The following is a 16043-nucleotide window of genomic DNA, read 5'->3' as shown; positions in this document are numbered from 1 at the left end:
CCGGAGTACCCTTTCTACAAAGGCAGGCTGAGGGAGTTGGGAACGTTTAGTGTGGAGAAGAGCAGGCTCCGGGCAGACCTCATAACAGAGGGTAGGTTTAGATGAGATATAAGGAAGACGTTCTTTACTCTGCGGGCCGTGAGGCACTGGTACGAGTTGCCCAGAGAAGCTGTGGATGCCCTGTCTCTGGAAGTGTTCAAGGCCAGGCTGGATGAGGCTTTGGGCAACCTGGTCTGATGGGAGGTGTCCCTGATCATGGCAAGACAAAGAGGAGGGGAATTAGATCACAGAATCACAGAATCACATAGGTTGGAAGAGGCCTCAAGATCATCGAGTCCAACCTCTGACCTAACACTAACAAGTCCTCCACTAAACCATATCCCTAAGCTCTACATCTCAACGTCTTTTAAAGACCTGCGGGGATGGTGACTCCACCACTTCCCTGGGCAGCCCGTTCCAATGCCTCACAACCCTTTCGGTAAAGAAGTTCTTCCTAACATCCAACCTAAACCTCCCCTGGCGCAACTTTAGCCCATTCCCCCTCATCCTGCCACCAGGCACGCGGGAGAACAGACCAACCCCCACCTCACTACAGCCTCCTTTAAGGTACCTGTAGAGAGCGATAAGGTCGCCCCTGAGCCTCCTTTTCTCCAGGCTGAACAAGCCCAGCTCCCTCAGCCGCTCCTCGTAAGACTTGTTTTTCAGGCCCCTCACCAGCTTCGTCACCCTTCTCTGGACTCGCTCGAGCACCTCCATGTCCTTCTTGTAGTGAGGGGCCCAAAACTGAACACAGCACTCGAGGTGCGGCCTCACCAGAGCCAAGTACAGGGGCACGATCACCTCCCTAGCCCTGCTGGCCACACTGCTTCTGGTACAAGCCAGGATGCTGTTGGCCTTCTTGGCCACCTGAGCACACTGCTGGCTCATACTCAGCCGACTATCAACCATCACTCCCAGGTCCTTCTCTGCCTGGCAGCTCTCCAAGCACTCATCTCCCAGCCTGTAGTTCTGCTTGGGGTTATTGCGCCCCAGGGGGATGATCTTTAATATCCCGTCCAACCCAAGATTCTCTGATTCTATGAAGGTGATCTAAATGATTAAAGAATAAATTAGTTATTGGATTGTGTGGCCCATTTCCATAGGAGTTTTAGGGGCAGATCGGTATTCAGGGGTTAATTGATGTTGCCTTTCTAGAAGAATACAGTGTGCTGCAGTGAGTCTAAAAGGTGAGAGTGGCCTCTGGCTGTTTCTATCATAGAATATGTGAGGTGGAAGGGACCCACAAGGATCATTGAGTGCAACTCCTAGTCCCCAAAGGACTACCCCAAAAAAAGATCAAATAAAAGCAGACTGTGTGTCTGAGAGCATTGTCCTAACACTTCTTGAACACCGTCAGGCTTGGTGCTGTGACCACTGTCCTGGGTTAACAGCTTGCTGTCAATCAAAACCTGCAGATTCCTCTCTTTGGGGCTGCTCTCCAGCATCTCGTCCCCCAGTCTGTACATATAGCCAGGATTGCCCCTTCCCAGGTGCGGAATCCGGCTGCTTCCAGCCCCAAGCTTTGCGTCTCCATTTGGTGAAAGGGGTTGCACCCAGATGCCGCCATGGAGACACCACAGGACACAGCCACTTTTCCTGGCAGCTTTTTGTGTTCAGTCCCTGTGGCCCCTTGAACTGGGATGGATGTAGTGCTTGGGTCCCAGCTCAGCTGTGGGCGCTGCTTGGGGTGAGCGCTGAGGTCAGGGTGCGTGCGCTTGCGCTTGACATGGGTTAGCCTGAGGGCACGGAGCCAGCACGCGTGCGTCTGGCTGAGCCCACAGGATGCGCAGAGAGGCCCGTGCTGCTGCTCTTGCACACATCCAAGTCTTGCTGCGTCTCCTCTCCTCGTCTCCAGACCCCGTGGTGTAGCAGCACCCTCGCCAGGGCTTCCCCTGCATCCCGACCCCTAGCCCTCTAGCCCAGGAGTATCACACTGCCAGGCTCATAGCGAAGGACAGCTTTGTACTGGCTGCACCACACAGTCCCTCCAGTCCTGCCCATGCCCCAGCACTGCTGGCCTGCCCTCTGGGCTCCCGTGTTTCCTCCCACACTGGGTGGAAGTCAGCCCTCTTCTTGCTCCCGGGGACTTTCTCCCGTCTGTCTTTACTCGCTGGGGAGAGCAGGGCTGATGGTGCCCTCTGCTCAGCATCAGGCCTCACCCAGGCACTGTGTCCTTTGTAGGGTCCTGGGCAGGAGAAGGCAACCAGGGCTGGCTCAGCATGGCTCAGAAGAGGTTTAGGGGCACCTAACAGCACGCTCTGGTGCCTTTGGGGAAGGCATCAAGGAAACAGGGCCTGGCTCCTCACAGCAGTGCCTGGTGAGAGAGGGAGGGGCAGTGGCATCAGATGGAACTGGACAGCTTCAGGCTGGATATAAGGGAAACAAAAGCACAAGGATCATTAAGCACCGGAAGGAGTGGCTGTCCGGAAAGGCTGTGGGACCCCTGGGCAGAGAGGATTTCAAGACCTGAGTATGCATGACCCTGAGCCTCCAGGTATAACTTCAGTGCTGACCATGTGCTGAGCCAGTGGGGCTGGAGTACAGACCTCCTCAAGCCCCTTGCAGCAGGCGTGCTTCTGGGCTTTGGTGATTGCTACGAAACATGGAAGGTAGCAGCTGTGTGTGGAAGCTTCTGGAAGGGCTGGCTGAGGAGGCCCCATAAGCACAGCAGGTAGTGGTGGCACCCACACTACAACTTCATTGAGATCACAGCACAGCTGTGTTCAGCTTCTCAGGATGCCCAATCAGGGAAATATAAGCAGATATGACCAGGAAGCAGAAATGACTGTGACTGAAGGAAGAGGAAACTGAGGCCTATTGATGACTAGAAGCTACATGCTGGAGCAACCGGTGACCCAGCTGAGGAGATGGGAAAACTGTCAGTGAAGCAGAATTATTTTCTGATGATCACAACCACAGGCAGGTTGTCAAGTGTAGAAAAGGCACATCTGTCAACCAGCTCAGAGTCATCCACGTAAAGCCAATCCAGGAGATCTGAAGAGACCTCCAAAGCTTTGGTCTCTTGGCCTTACGTGATTCCGTCCAGACCAGGAGGATACACTTTGTGCTGCTTGCAGATATGGCACCGGCCAAATATACCGAGGGTAGATTTATATGAGGTATACAAAAGACATTCTTTACTCTGCGGGTGGTAAGGCACCAGAACAAGTTGCCCAGAGAAGCTGTGTATGCCCCACCCCTGGAAGTGTTCAAGGCTAGGTTAGATAGGGCTTTGAGTATCCTGTTCTAGTGGGAGGTGTCCCTGCCCATGGCAGGGGAAGAAGGGGAATTAGGTCCTTTTTAAGGTCCCTTCCAACCCAAACCAATCTATGGTTCTAACATTCTATGAAGGTGATGATACTTCGTAAGATCATCCCCTTCCTAGGGATGTGATGAAGTTATTCATCACTGTAGAGTTTCCAGATGTGAATGGACAGACTGGTAGATAACCCCATCTAGGCACCTTTTGCCTTTGGACCAGATGATCTTTCAAGATATCTTCCACCTCTGGGCTGTTGAACAATCCTATGATCCTGTGATCTTTTTATTCTGGGAGAGTAGGGGAAGGCAGATAGCCTCAGAACACAGTGTCTGTAACTCTGGGAAACAAACAAGAAAACTGTTTCAAACAAGGAAATACTGTATTCTTAAACAGTATTTCCAGTAAAAGATGACTAAGTGCTGCTGGGGTTAATGGCCCAAGGTAAAAATGCTATCAGCTTTCTCAATTTGCCATTAATCTGAAGGAAATGCACTGTGCTCTAATTGCTTAATTAATTAAATGAACCTCGTACTTGAATATCACTGTAGAGATTGTAAGATTCCATTTCAGATGGCTACCAGAAGTAGGTGTTTTAGCAAAGCCTCTTGACAATTACATTAATCTGGTTAATTAACATGCAATTTTATTTTGAACATGGTCAAGAGATTATTTTTAATTTTTGTACCAGCATGAACATGATGGTAGGCCTTTATGGTTCTTGTGGTTCTTATCCGTGTTAATCCAGGAAAACTGATAGTTTACCAGTTGCAGGAGCTGATGCATTAAGAAAACTGAAGAACAGACAAATGAGCAATAACGTCCACACACACATATGCACTTACTGTCTTATGACAAAAAAAAAATTTGAGTGACTAGTACAACTGAGCTGGAATTGCCTCTATCTTGCTCTCTTTTCTGGACTGTCTTGCTCTCTCTTCTCTGGAAAAGAAGTTATGTTGTTCAATAGGATCATTCAGCCTTGCAGTAGAGAGCTGTTGATGTGCAAAGAATCATAAAATATCCTCCGTTGGATGGGACCTACATGGATCACCTCCTGGCTTCATACGGGACTACCTAAAAATTAAATGATATGTCTGAGAGCATTGTCTAAATGCTTCTTGAACTCCAGTAGGCTTGGGACCATGACCACTTCCCTGGGCAGCCTGTTTCAGTGCCTGACCATGCTATCAGTTAGGAAAAGCCTTTCCCTAACCCCCAGCCTGACCCTCCCCTGTCCCAGCTCCATGCCGTTCCCTCGGGTCCTGTCGCTGTCCCCAGAGAGCAGAGCTCAGTGCCTGCCCCTCTGCTCCCCTCATGAGGGAGCTGCAGGCTGCCATGAGGCCTCCCCTCAGCCTGCTCTGCTCGGGGCTGAACAAACCAAGGAACCCTGTTCCTTAAACACCTTCCCCTCCAGGCCCTTCACTATCTTTGTTGCTCTTCTTTGGAGGCTCTGGAATAGTTTTATGTCATATATGTTCTTACATTGTGGTGCCCAAAGTTGCACACAGTATTCGAGGTGAGGCCACACCATAGCAGATCAGAGCAGGACAATCCCTTTCCCTCGACCAGCGAACAGTGCTGTGCCTGATGCATCCCATGGTACAGTTGGCCCTTTTGGCTGCCAGGGTACACTGCTGGCTCATATACATTTCACCATTGACCAAAAGTTCTCAGATCCCTTTCCGTAAGGCTGTTTCCCAGGTTATCATCCCCCAGTCTGTAAATATAGCCAGGATTATCCTGTCTCTGGTACAGAATCCAGCATTTCCTCTTGTAAAATTTCTTACTATTGGTGATTGCTCAGCCCTCTAATCTATGAAGATCTCTCTGCAAGACCTCTTTACCCTCAAGGAATTCAGCAGCTCCTACAAATTTATTATCATCAGCAAACTTCCTTGGTGTGCATTTCACTCCTGTGTCATGATCATTTCCAAAAGCATTAAAGAGGACTGGCCCTAAAATTGAGCCCTGAAATTGAGCCCTAAAAATCTGCATAATTTCTGTATCACAGCTACATGACTTCCTCATAACAGCTGCATCACATCTGCAATGACTGGCAGTGAACATGAAATACAAGGACTCCAAAAGATCAAAGAACTTGTACTTGACAGACCTTACTGTGGAGAACTGCTTCACTGTTTCAAGCACCATAACACAGAAAGTTTACAGTGTCTGCAAAAAGGCTGTCCTTTTACCTTGTCCTCAACATGATTGTGGATATCTTGCCAACTCCTGCAGATTCCTTAGCTATCCTCGTGTCACTGTTCCAGTGGACATGGGATAGGAATGAAGAAAAGACTAGAGATTGAATTGGCTGAGGAAATAAACCCCATACCCATCTTCCCTGTAGTGTCTCAGAGCCTGGTGCTATACCAGGATGGTCTCCCTTAAGCAGAGTTAAGAAAATACAAAAGGCAGAGCAGAGCTGTATTTACCTCTATTAACACAATAAAAATGTCAGCCAAAGGCTTTCTGAGTGATCTTGGATGTAAGAAAATACAAGGGAAGGGATTTCACTGGAAGCAGTATCTTGCTGACAGCCAAGCACTGGGGTCCTGGAGCAGATCTTTGCATGGTGCTGGTGGTCATTCTTGTTGTAAACTTCACAACTGAAATATGGATGACGGGATTTATTTATTTTTTTTGGCACACTCTCCAGTAGTAACTGCCAGACCTTGCAGGGAAACTACTGCCATATTGAAAGTAGAATGAACCTTGCATGTAAAGAAAGTGCAGTTATTGACATCCAGATCTTGTTTGCTTGAAGACTAAACTAAGGTGCTACAGGAACACAGCATATTTAAGTGGTCTTTGGTATTGACAATCCCTTGGAGTACTGCCATAGTGAAATGGGGTTTGACATAAATGAAAACATTGATAGCCTGCCAAGTAAGCTATGAATAAAATTGACCACTTTGGATTTAGAGTGGCTAAATTAGACAGATGTCATCTTACAGCTGGAAAAGGTAAAATTAAATCTAATGGGACCCTCTTTAAGCTCCCTTTTTGGTTTTAGAATTTTATTTTTTAAGTGTTACCAGATCTTTCCTTCTTCAAGTAAGAAATAAGGATGATAGAAATATTAAATATGAGCTTCTATGGTATAGATGTGTGAAATAAAATTTAAACAGCTGATTGTTGGAGGACTACTTAAATGTCATATGGTTAGTACTTTGTTTTCTGTATGCAGAAGTCATGGGGCCACATTTTGTGTTGATATGCACAGCTGAGTGATAAAAACTTTACAATGAGACTTGAATTTTAGCTGGCATTGATGAGAAAGCCCCACAAATACAGAATATTTAAGAGGATGAAGGCATGAAATGAGTATTGAGGCACTTTGAAATAGATGATGTCAAACTCAAGTGTTGGTGACAGATTTACAGATGGCTTTACATGGTCCTTATTTGTGTCTGGAAGATTTGCTCTAGCAGATGAAAGGAACAAGCAGCAAATGCAGGTGGGATCTTAAACTATGCTCTTCCGCACCTAATAAATCCTTTTGTCTTACACATGGGTCTCAGAGCCTTGACAATATCCATTTCCAGGATGGTGTTTTCTGAATATGGATGTGCCACTGAAGCACTTTTCTGAAGACTAGGCTGTAGACTCCTTGAACAGTAAAGTCAGGGTTCTGAGTCCACCAGCAGCCTCTACTTGCCACATTAGCCTGCCACTGTCTTCCTCTGCAATCTTCCCATCTTTTACAAGGAAGATGACTACCTGTAGCCACAACTGTTAATGTGAGGCACTGGGGAGAAACTGTGAAAAATCAGCTATTTCTAAACTTGTTGTTGGGAATACCCTCTCTTGCTCTTGTTCCAATGCCTTACCACTTGCAGAGTAAAGAACGTCTTCCGTATATGTAAACTAACTCTACCCTAAAAATGGGTAGATATAAAATTTCATTAGATTTATGATATTTGAAAAGATTTAAGTCATTAAACCTTGTCACACTCTTCTCTGCCTTTGCGTTCATCTGGGCTTTTATTTCCCTGATTGGGCATCCTGAGAAGCTGAACACAGCTGTGCTGTGATCTCAATGAAGTTGTAGTGTGGGTGCCACCACTACCTGCTGTGCTTATGGGGCCTCCTCAGCCAGCCCTTCCAGAAGCTTCCACACACAGCTGCTACCTTCCATGTTTCGTAGCAATCACCAAAGCCCAGAAGCACGCCTGCTGCAAGGGGCTTGAGGAGGTCTGTACTCCAGCCCCACTGGCTCAGCACATGGTCAGCACTGAAGTTATACCTGGAGGCTCAGGGTCATGCATACTCAGGTCTTGAAATCCTCTCTGCCCAGGGGTCCCACAGCCTTTCCGGACAGCCACTCCTTCCGGTGCTTAATGATCCTTGTGCTTTTGTTTCCCTTATATCCAGCCTGAAGCTGTCCAGTTCCATCTGATGCCACTGCCCCTCCCTCTCTCACCAGGCACTGCTGTGAGGAGCCAGGCCCTGTTTCCTTGATGCCTTCCCCAAAGGCACCAGGGCGTGCTGTTAGGTGCCCCTAAACCTCTTCTGAGCCATGCTGAGCCAGCCCTGGTTGCCTTCTCCTGCCCAGGACCCTACAAAGGACGCAGTGCCTGGGTGAGGCCTGATGCTGAGCAGAGGACACCATCAGCCCTGCTTTCCCCAGCGAGTAAAGACAGACGGGAGAAAGTCCCCGGGAGCAAGCAGAGGGCTGACTTCCACCCAGCGTGGGAGGAAGCACGGGAGCCCAGAGGGCAGGCCAGCAGTGCTGGGGCATGGGCAGGACTGGAGGGACTGTGTGGCGCAGCCTGAGAGGCAGGCCCGAGCTGTGATCGAACGGACCCTCCTGCTGTATGTGCTTGAAGACACATGGCGTAGCCAAGGTGACTGGGACGGGGCCCTGGGAAGGCACAGCCAGGGACCCCGGCCTGCTGGGAAACACCAGTGCCACGGACAAGACAAAAGTTGGGGGGCATGGAGTGGACACGAGCATTCCGGGAGGCTCAGAATTTGGGGCCAGAGAGCTGCCGAGGTGAGGATGGGCTCTTGGGATACCTCCTACGGGTGGCTGGTGGCGTCTCCAAGCGATGGACTGTGACGTCTGTGAGCAATGGATTGTGACTGCGTGGCCCTGGCTGCTCATATGCGGGCGCAGAGTCCCACCGTGCCGGCTAGTGCCTGCACTCCGGCTGAGCGGTTGCGTGAGGTCTGGAGTGAGGAGCGAGGTTGGCCTTGGTGCTGGTGTCGTGCCCTGGGAGTTGCTGCAGCAGCTCTCAGTGCCCTTCCCAGAGCCATCAGAGCTTCTTCCACGGCCCTGCGTCGTTCGGGCCGTCGGGAGACCCAGGAGGAGCGCTCGCAGCAGCAGAGGTAAGCGCGGTGGGGACACCTTGCCCTGGGCCCTGGGCAGCTGGAAGGCTTTCCTCCTCTGGGGACCTGCACAGCTCTTGCAGCTGCCCCCACAGCAGCCGATGACCGTGGCCTCTTCTCTGCCTTTTGCAGCGTGACAGCTGCTGGTGCAGCAGCAGTGAGGAGGAGCAGCCCCTCATCCCCTGCTCCACGCAGCCCACTGCAGCAGCTGGAGAGCATGGCCACGGCGCTGGAGAGCCGCTGCCCCATTTGCCTTGACACCTGGGACAACGTGGGCTACGTGATGCCATGTCTCCACCAGTTCTGCTTCCGATGCATCCAGCAGTGGGTGGAGAGCAAGCCCGAGTGCCCCCTCTGCAAGAGGAGGGTCAGCTCCATCGTGCACTCGGTGCGGGCAGACAACGAATTTGAGGAGCTCATCATCCCAGCGCCGGCAGAAGCGTCTCTCATCACCCAGCCGGCAGGGAGAGCTCGTGGCCGCGCAGCCACCACCAACCCCCGTCACCACCCTGCAGCATCTCCGCCATCAGCTGCAGGGCCGGCTCTTGTGGGAGGCCTCCAGCCTGAAGTTTGGGCCTCCCTTTTCCGAGACCACCCAACGCTGATCCATCCCGTGCTGCCCTGGCTGCGCCAGGAGCTGAGGCACATCCATGGGGATGACCATGCGGAGGCGCAAATGGTGGAAGACCTCCTCACCTCCGCCGTGGGCCTCCTGGGGCTGGATGAAGATCGCCTGGTCCAGCTGCTGCAGCTTTCCATGCCGGAGCACGCAGCCACCTTTGTGCACCGGCTCATCAGCATCACCGTGCAGCGGTGCAGCTGGGTGGCCCACCGCCTGCTGGGCCTGGAGGGCTCCCGTGCTGCCATGGGACAGGCAGGCAGCCCCGCAGCTGGCCCCAGGCCTTCTGCCTCCCGAGAGGGGCCTCCTGGTCCTGGTCCAGAGCCCTCCAACAACGCTGCTCGAGGCAGCACAGACGAACTCGCGGGCGGCTCCAGTGCTGCCCTTCAAGGGAGTCGCAGCCAGGCCCCCTCCAGCGTGGTTCTTGTCCCCAGGAACCAAGAAGCGCCCCAGGAGGAGACACAGGAGGCTGTGCCTGGAGCCTCCACAGCAGACCAGGGCAGGGACCATCCCCAAAGGGGGCCCCGGCGAGCCCTGAAGAGGAGGGCCCCCACCTCCCAGGCCTCTTCTCCAGCAGCCAAGAAGAGGCCACCCCGCCGGCAACACTAGGGCAGCGCCCCAGGAGCTGGCCACAAGAGGGCCGGGCCAGCGGGTGGGGTACACGGAAGGCCCTCAGGAAATACAATGTAGAAAATAAATCATATGTATATAAAGTCTCAGTGTAGCTAACAATGTATTTGGTGTCGCCATCCCCAGCCCTACTGCCATCTCCCCCTCTTCCCGCTGCTGTGCCCACCGCCTCCTGGCGTGCCCGCTGTGAGGTGTGGTGGGGTTGGGGCACGGCGATGCCGCCCTTGGCCAGGAGGGCTGGGGTGTTTGTCTCGGCGCTCCCCTCCCCTCCCCAGGTGCCCGGCCCCACTGCTGTGCTCCCCCTGACAGCGCGTGCTGCCCAGCCGCAGGCCTGCAGCTCTGCAGCTGCTCCCAGCGGGAGGTTTGGTGCCAGGGGGTGCCTGGGTTCAACAAGTCCAAGCACCAGGTGCTGCACCTGTGTCGGAGCAATACCAGACACGAGAGGAACTCCCTGACAGCAGCCCTGTGGAGAGGGATTTGGGGGTTCTGTTGGATGAGCAGCTCGACGTGAGCCAGCAGGGCATGCTTGCGGCCCAGAAGACCAGCTGCCTCCTGGGCTACATCAAAAGCAGCGTGGCCAGCAGGGGAGGGAGGGGATTGCCCCCCTCTGCTCTGCCTTTGTGAGGCCTCACTGGAAGTGCTGCAGGGAGGTTTGCAGCACTCTCAGTGGAGAGTTGCACCAGAGGTGTTTTAGGTTGGACATTAGGAAGAACTTCTTTACTGAGAGGGATGTTAGGCATTGGAACGGGCTGCCCAGGGAAGTGGTGGAGTCACCATCCCTGGAGGTCTTTAAAAAATGTTTGGATGTAGAGCTTATGATTTAGTGGAGGACTTGTTAGTGTTAGGTCAGAGGTTGGACTAGGTCATCTTGGAGGTCTCTTCCAACCTAGACAATTCCGTGATTCTCTGATTCTCTGATTTGCTCATATGCTTTTAATTCTTGCCCTTTTCTCATTAATCTACAACTCTGTTTTATACTCTGAATATGTATGTTTCTTCTGCATAAGCCAGGTATTATTCCTCTGTTATCTTTTTTCACCCTGAAAGCATGTTTTAGCCAGCTCCAGGCTTGTATCTCTGCTGCTGGGATCTGGGAAGATATTTCTAGCTTTGGGGTTCAAAACACCATAAAAACCTGAATATGCACATGTATTTGCATGTGTAAGTAGCTGTGACCCATTTCATCTCAGTGAAACCCAGGGATGTATACTTCTACGGAATTTGGATAAGCTTCCAATTACTTTCCCCTGTAAAATATCCCACGTTGCCCTTCTGCTTTGATATTTTCACAGCAGACTTCATTAGGAAAGAACTTCTGATTGCAGTTTTTATTGTACAATTCCAGTTGAGTATCATCCTGCATGCAGTCCACACGTCTCTATCAATACTTCCAGCTTGAATCTAAGCTTTTAATGCCCATGTATTGATAGGAGAAAACCTTCATTTTTTAGGATTGAAGTTAAAATGGATTATCATTCATGCCACTTTGTGACATTTTTGCACATTTTCCAGCATGTTGCATTCCTCAGGACCCTGAGTTGTGTTTTCTATACAGTACGATCTCTGCTTGTGCAACACGACCGTGGACACTGACAAGGTAATATACCTCACCTCGGTATAACAGTATTGCAGTACCAGTACATGTTCCAGGCCTTTTTCCTGCAAATTTGCAGAGCATTCTTTCAGCTCTGGCATCCTAGATGCTATGCCTAGAAGGCTGCTGTCTAGAGGGAGATGTTGTCTGTCTCTTCCCTTTGCCAGTACTGGTCTAGTTTGGATGACTTGGCTCAATGGTACAGGTGTTCCCCCAACACACAATATTCAAGAGAGTTTTGTAAAGTTAGTCATCATCCTGAATTTCACTTGCAAAGTGAGCATTCTTCCACTGGAACATCAGAAGTCTATTTTTTACAAGTATCAGTTTTCAAGATCAGAACTTATGCAATGTCTGTATACATATCTTTAAAATAAAGTCCCTGAACAAACAAGAAGGAACCAAAGAGATGTGTGACATGTTACCTGAGCTGCTCAGAATGAAACACCAACTTTTGCCATGCAGGCATCATGTGCTTCAATTTTTACAATGCTGTGCAGAAAAAACTTGATGAGTATCTACTGCACATTGCAACAGTGTGAATGCATCCCCCTCCCATCCTCATCACCACCACACACACAATGTGGAGTTGCTATTGATTAGAAATGTCATCTTTATTCCTTAAGGTAATTTAATCCATGTGTAGTTTTGTTTTAGACTTGCTTTCAAAATTCTCCAGGCATGAGTGCTTTAAAACATGTCTATATAATCCAGAAATGGTCGGCTTAACGTTCAGATTTTTAGAAATATAAACTAATATTTTTTTTTATACAACAGATTTCTGACAGTATGGCAGGTCTTTCAAATGAAATATTAAAGAGGACTATGATGTAATTAGCTAACATTTGTTTCATCAAGTGTGTCCCCTTTTGTACACAGCTAGCTCTGTCAAAAGAGCCAAACAGTCCAGTCTGAGTCAAAAGCTCAGTAAAATCTAACTATTCCCTCTCTTGCCCAAAGGATCCTTCCAACTACAATTTTTATCTTTGTTAATTTGTCAAAGAGCCACAACTGTTCTGCAGGTGTCAAAAATACATAAATAGAAGCACTTAGAAGTGTCCACTTATAGCAAAGAGACAGAATCAAAAACTGAGAGCAGGTTAAGTAGAAGGATATATTGGCTCAAAGCAGCATGGCATTAAGATTGCTTTGGGTACCCAAATCTCTGTGGCAGCTTGCTGCTTAGCTATATACCACAACAAACACAGCTTCCTTAGGTGTTGGGGCAGACATTCTGTAAATACTTTGAAAGTCACACTGAACATAATTCTCTCAAAGGTATTAGGTACCCAGCAAGCTTGAACTTAGATTGATTGCAGAATACAGAACTGCTTGCAAAATGAAGACCTATTCCAGAGGTTAAAAAATATTTAAAATGATGTTATGATATTCTCAGAAGAATAGTCACTTAAAAGAGAACCACATTCCACTACTATCTAGTGTTCTAAAACCGCATTCATTCCCAATGATCTTTTGGCCATGTCTGTTTATTAAATACAATACAATACAGTGTAGGGTTTTATATACAATCACCAAGTCTCTCCATTCAAAAAGTTCAATAAACTAGCCTCTTTTCTCAAATTCCCTGTCCATAGTAAAGCAATGCACACTTTTAGTAAGAACAAGCAGGCTGTTACATTTGTGATTACACTAAAGTAAAGGTGCACAGGTTAATATTTATTGAGTTCCTTAGTGTCTGATTTTAGAAAAATTAAGGGGTAGTAAAATAAATATTTATAACTTTTAGATGCTTCAATGCCTGTATGTGTATCTGCTTTGTAGGAGCAAGCATTTAAACAGACAGCCAAAAATGATCCCTTAAGTGCTCAGTCTTTTCTTATATTGATTACATATACAGGCTGGTAATCCTTTCTGAAAGCCTGTACATTTCAAATAATGCTTTGGCAAAGTGACTCTGTTCCCCTGCTAAAAGTCTTCTGAATCTGCTGAAAGTCTGAGGAAATAGAGCTGAGAAAAGTAATTTTAAACCAGAATTCTGAAGAGGCTTGAAAAGGATCAAGCACTCAGGATCTAGTTAACTGAATCACAGTGATATTCATGACTGCTTCAGACTTTCTGAATGTCCTGACTTTATGTTTTTCTGGGCATTGCTGCAGAGCTAAGTAACACACCTTAACCTGTTGGTTGTCTGTTGTGAGAGGCATGCTGACACTACCCAGGCGTTGCGTGCATTCACCCAAACCACTTCCCAGCCAGTATAGCAGGCATGAGAGAGGGGACTCACCACCCTCCCTTCTGCTTCCTTCTGGATCTATAATCCGTACACTCCCTTTTCATGACTGGAGACTTCTGGGCAGTCCAGGTACCCAGCAGGTGAAATACTTGTCAGCTCTGACTTGCCCCTCAAAAGCAGATCAAACTGCCTGGCATCAGCAGCTTCAAGAATGATTTCCCTGGAAAGCTGCTTAGATTACAAAATCAAATACCACGTTGTCTTGGTTTCAGTTAGAACAGACTTAATTTTCTTCCTAATAGCTGGTGGAATGCTGTGTTTTGGCTTAGGATGAGAAGAGTGCTGATAACACCCCGATGTTTTAATTGTTGCAGAGCAGTGCTTATACCAAGCCAAGGACATTTCAGCCTTTTGCTCTGTCCTGCCAGCGGGCAGGCTGGGGGTGCAGTAAAAGCTGGGAGGGGACAGACCCAGGACAGGTGACCCAAACTAGCCAAAGGGGTATTCCATACCATCTGACGTCATGCTAAACAATATATAGGGGTGGCTAGCCGGGGGGAGGGGGCCGGACTGCTCAGGGTTAGGCTGGGCATCGGTCAGCGAGTGGTGAGCAATTGCATTGTGCATCACTTGTTTGTACATATTATTATTACTTTCCTATTATCACCATTGTATTATTATTATTATTATTATTATTATTATTATTATTATTATTATTATTATTATTATTATTATTATTATTATTTTGTTATTATTATTTGGTTATTAGTATTTTCCTGTCTTATTAAACTGTCTTTATCTCAACTCACGGGCTTCACTTTCCATTTCTCTCCCCCGTCCCAGAGAGGGAGGGGGGAGGGTGAGCGAACGGCTGCGTGGTGTTTGGCTGCCGGCCGGGTTAAACCACGACACAGATGGAGCTCAAATTAAGGGTTTTGTAACTTGTTGAAAGCAGGTAGCAGTTAAAGAAGGGGCTGCAGGAGAAATGCAATAAAAATCCTCATGACTCAGCCCTACATAGTTTGAGACAACATATAAATATTTCTCTCCACTTCAGGTACTGAAGATGGCAAGATTCTTTGTCATGCCCAGTTTCAACTGTACCACCACATGGCTTCATCAAGAGAATCAAGTAGCCATACACCCTTCTAGTCCTTCAGTTGTAACTCAAACCTTCCGCCAACATAACAAAAAATTAGCAGCAACTCTTTTAGAAGTAAATCTGAATGCCTTGCTAATAATCTTCAGAAACAGATAACAGTTCCCTAAGGCCAGAGAGATATAGCGTGAAATGTTGGTGTTAAAGTTCCTGAAAGTGCTGTACTATGTTTTTGTCTCTCTTGCTTTCAGCATGGCACTTCAGAAATCAAAGGCATAAAGATGACTGGATAATCAATGAACACTGCCCTACATGCTGTCAGGCATCTGAAAGCACTTGTAGTGCTTTTACAGGTCCTTTGAAATGACTCTGTTGTCACTTTGTTTTGTCAATTTTCTGGTTCTTCTAAAACCGAAGTGTGAGGCTTGTTAGAATGTATTCGTGAACGAGATGGTAACCTTACCGCCATCCAGCGGCCGCTGGATGTCAAAAAAAAAAAAAAAAAAAAAAAAGGAAAACTGCACAAAGTCCATCTACTTGTTCTAGTTTCCCAGCTCTCTATCCAAACGCATGAAAGGCAGTCTGCCTGTGACAGAGATGAACAGAGCTGCCATTACTTAGTGCCAGCATAAGATCAGAGGGATCCCCCTCTTCATGGGATCAGAGGGCAATATGGATAAAGCCCTTCACACACTGTATTCATAATTTTCATAGTAAGTGCATGCAAAACAATGTTTGGGATCTGACTTAATGGGCAGGAATTGCAGGAATATGTTTTTAATTGCATCTTCCCTGGGCTACAGAAGATGCTGTCCAAACATGAGAAGTTTGTTAGAATCTAGCTAATCAAGCATGAGCTCAGATTTCTGGCTAGCCTTATTCAAATGTTTACATCAGTGCTCAGAGGTATTTTCATCTGGTGAGCCACTGAAATGCAGCCACCATGGAGCTTTACCAGCCATTATTGCACTTCCCAGAATAAAACTGTGAGGAAGCTAAGGCGAGGTAGTTTACCCTGTTGAAAATTAATAATTTAGTAAAACACAATTACTCAAAGTAATCACATAAAAGATACTGTTCAGGAATTGTGTTTACCAGACTAGGACTAGAGAAGGGTTCACCTCTAGACTGCCTGCTCACAGGAGAGCCACAGCCCAGTGAGCCATCTCATCTTCCCTACAGCTCAAGGAAAGGATGCCAAGAACTTCCCTACCTCCTCTACCTTGACATGGACTGCTCGGAGGTATGACCCAAAACCATCATGACAGCTGT

General features: G+C 48.1%; 1 protein-coding gene across 1 annotated transcript; it reads left to right on the top strand.

Annotated features, from left to right (window-relative positions):
* Positions 1 to 7401: 7401 nt before the first annotated feature.
* On the top strand, positions 7402 to 15138 carry LOC113840376 (uncharacterized). The gene is made up of 3 exons (XM_072031389.1): positions 7402 to 8635; positions 8768 to 9753; positions 15023 to 15138. Exons 1-3 carry the CDS (start codon positions 8379 to 8381, stop codon positions 15136 to 15138), a joined length of 1359 nt encoding a protein of 452 aa, XP_071887490.1. The 5' UTR covers positions 7402 to 8378.
* The last annotated feature ends 905 nt before the right edge of the window (positions 15139 to 16043 follow it).

Source organism: Anas platyrhynchos, chromosome Z, assembly GCF_047663525.1.
Source record: "Anas platyrhynchos isolate ZD024472 breed Pekin duck chromosome Z, IASCAAS_PekinDuck_T2T, whole genome shotgun sequence".
NCBI classification, from domain to species: Eukaryota; Metazoa; Chordata; class Aves; order Anseriformes; family Anatidae; genus Anas; species Anas platyrhynchos.
This window is presented reverse-complemented; position numbering and strand designations above follow the sequence as displayed.

Bases quoted from the DNA above. Each gene is read 5' to 3' on its own strand.
- LOC113840376 (XM_072031389.1), top strand. From the start codon at position 8,379: ATGGATTGTGACTGCGTGGCCCTGGCTGCTCATATGCGGGCGCAGAGT. The intron at 8,636-8,767 runs GTAAGCGCGGTG...TGCCTTTTGCAG, and splicing joins GAGCGCTCGCAGCAGCAGAG to CGTGACAGCTGCTGGTGCAG. The intron at 9,754-15,022 runs GCAGGGACCATC...TCTTGCTTTCAG, and splicing joins AGCCTCCACAGCAGACCAGG to CATGGCACTTCAGAAATCAA.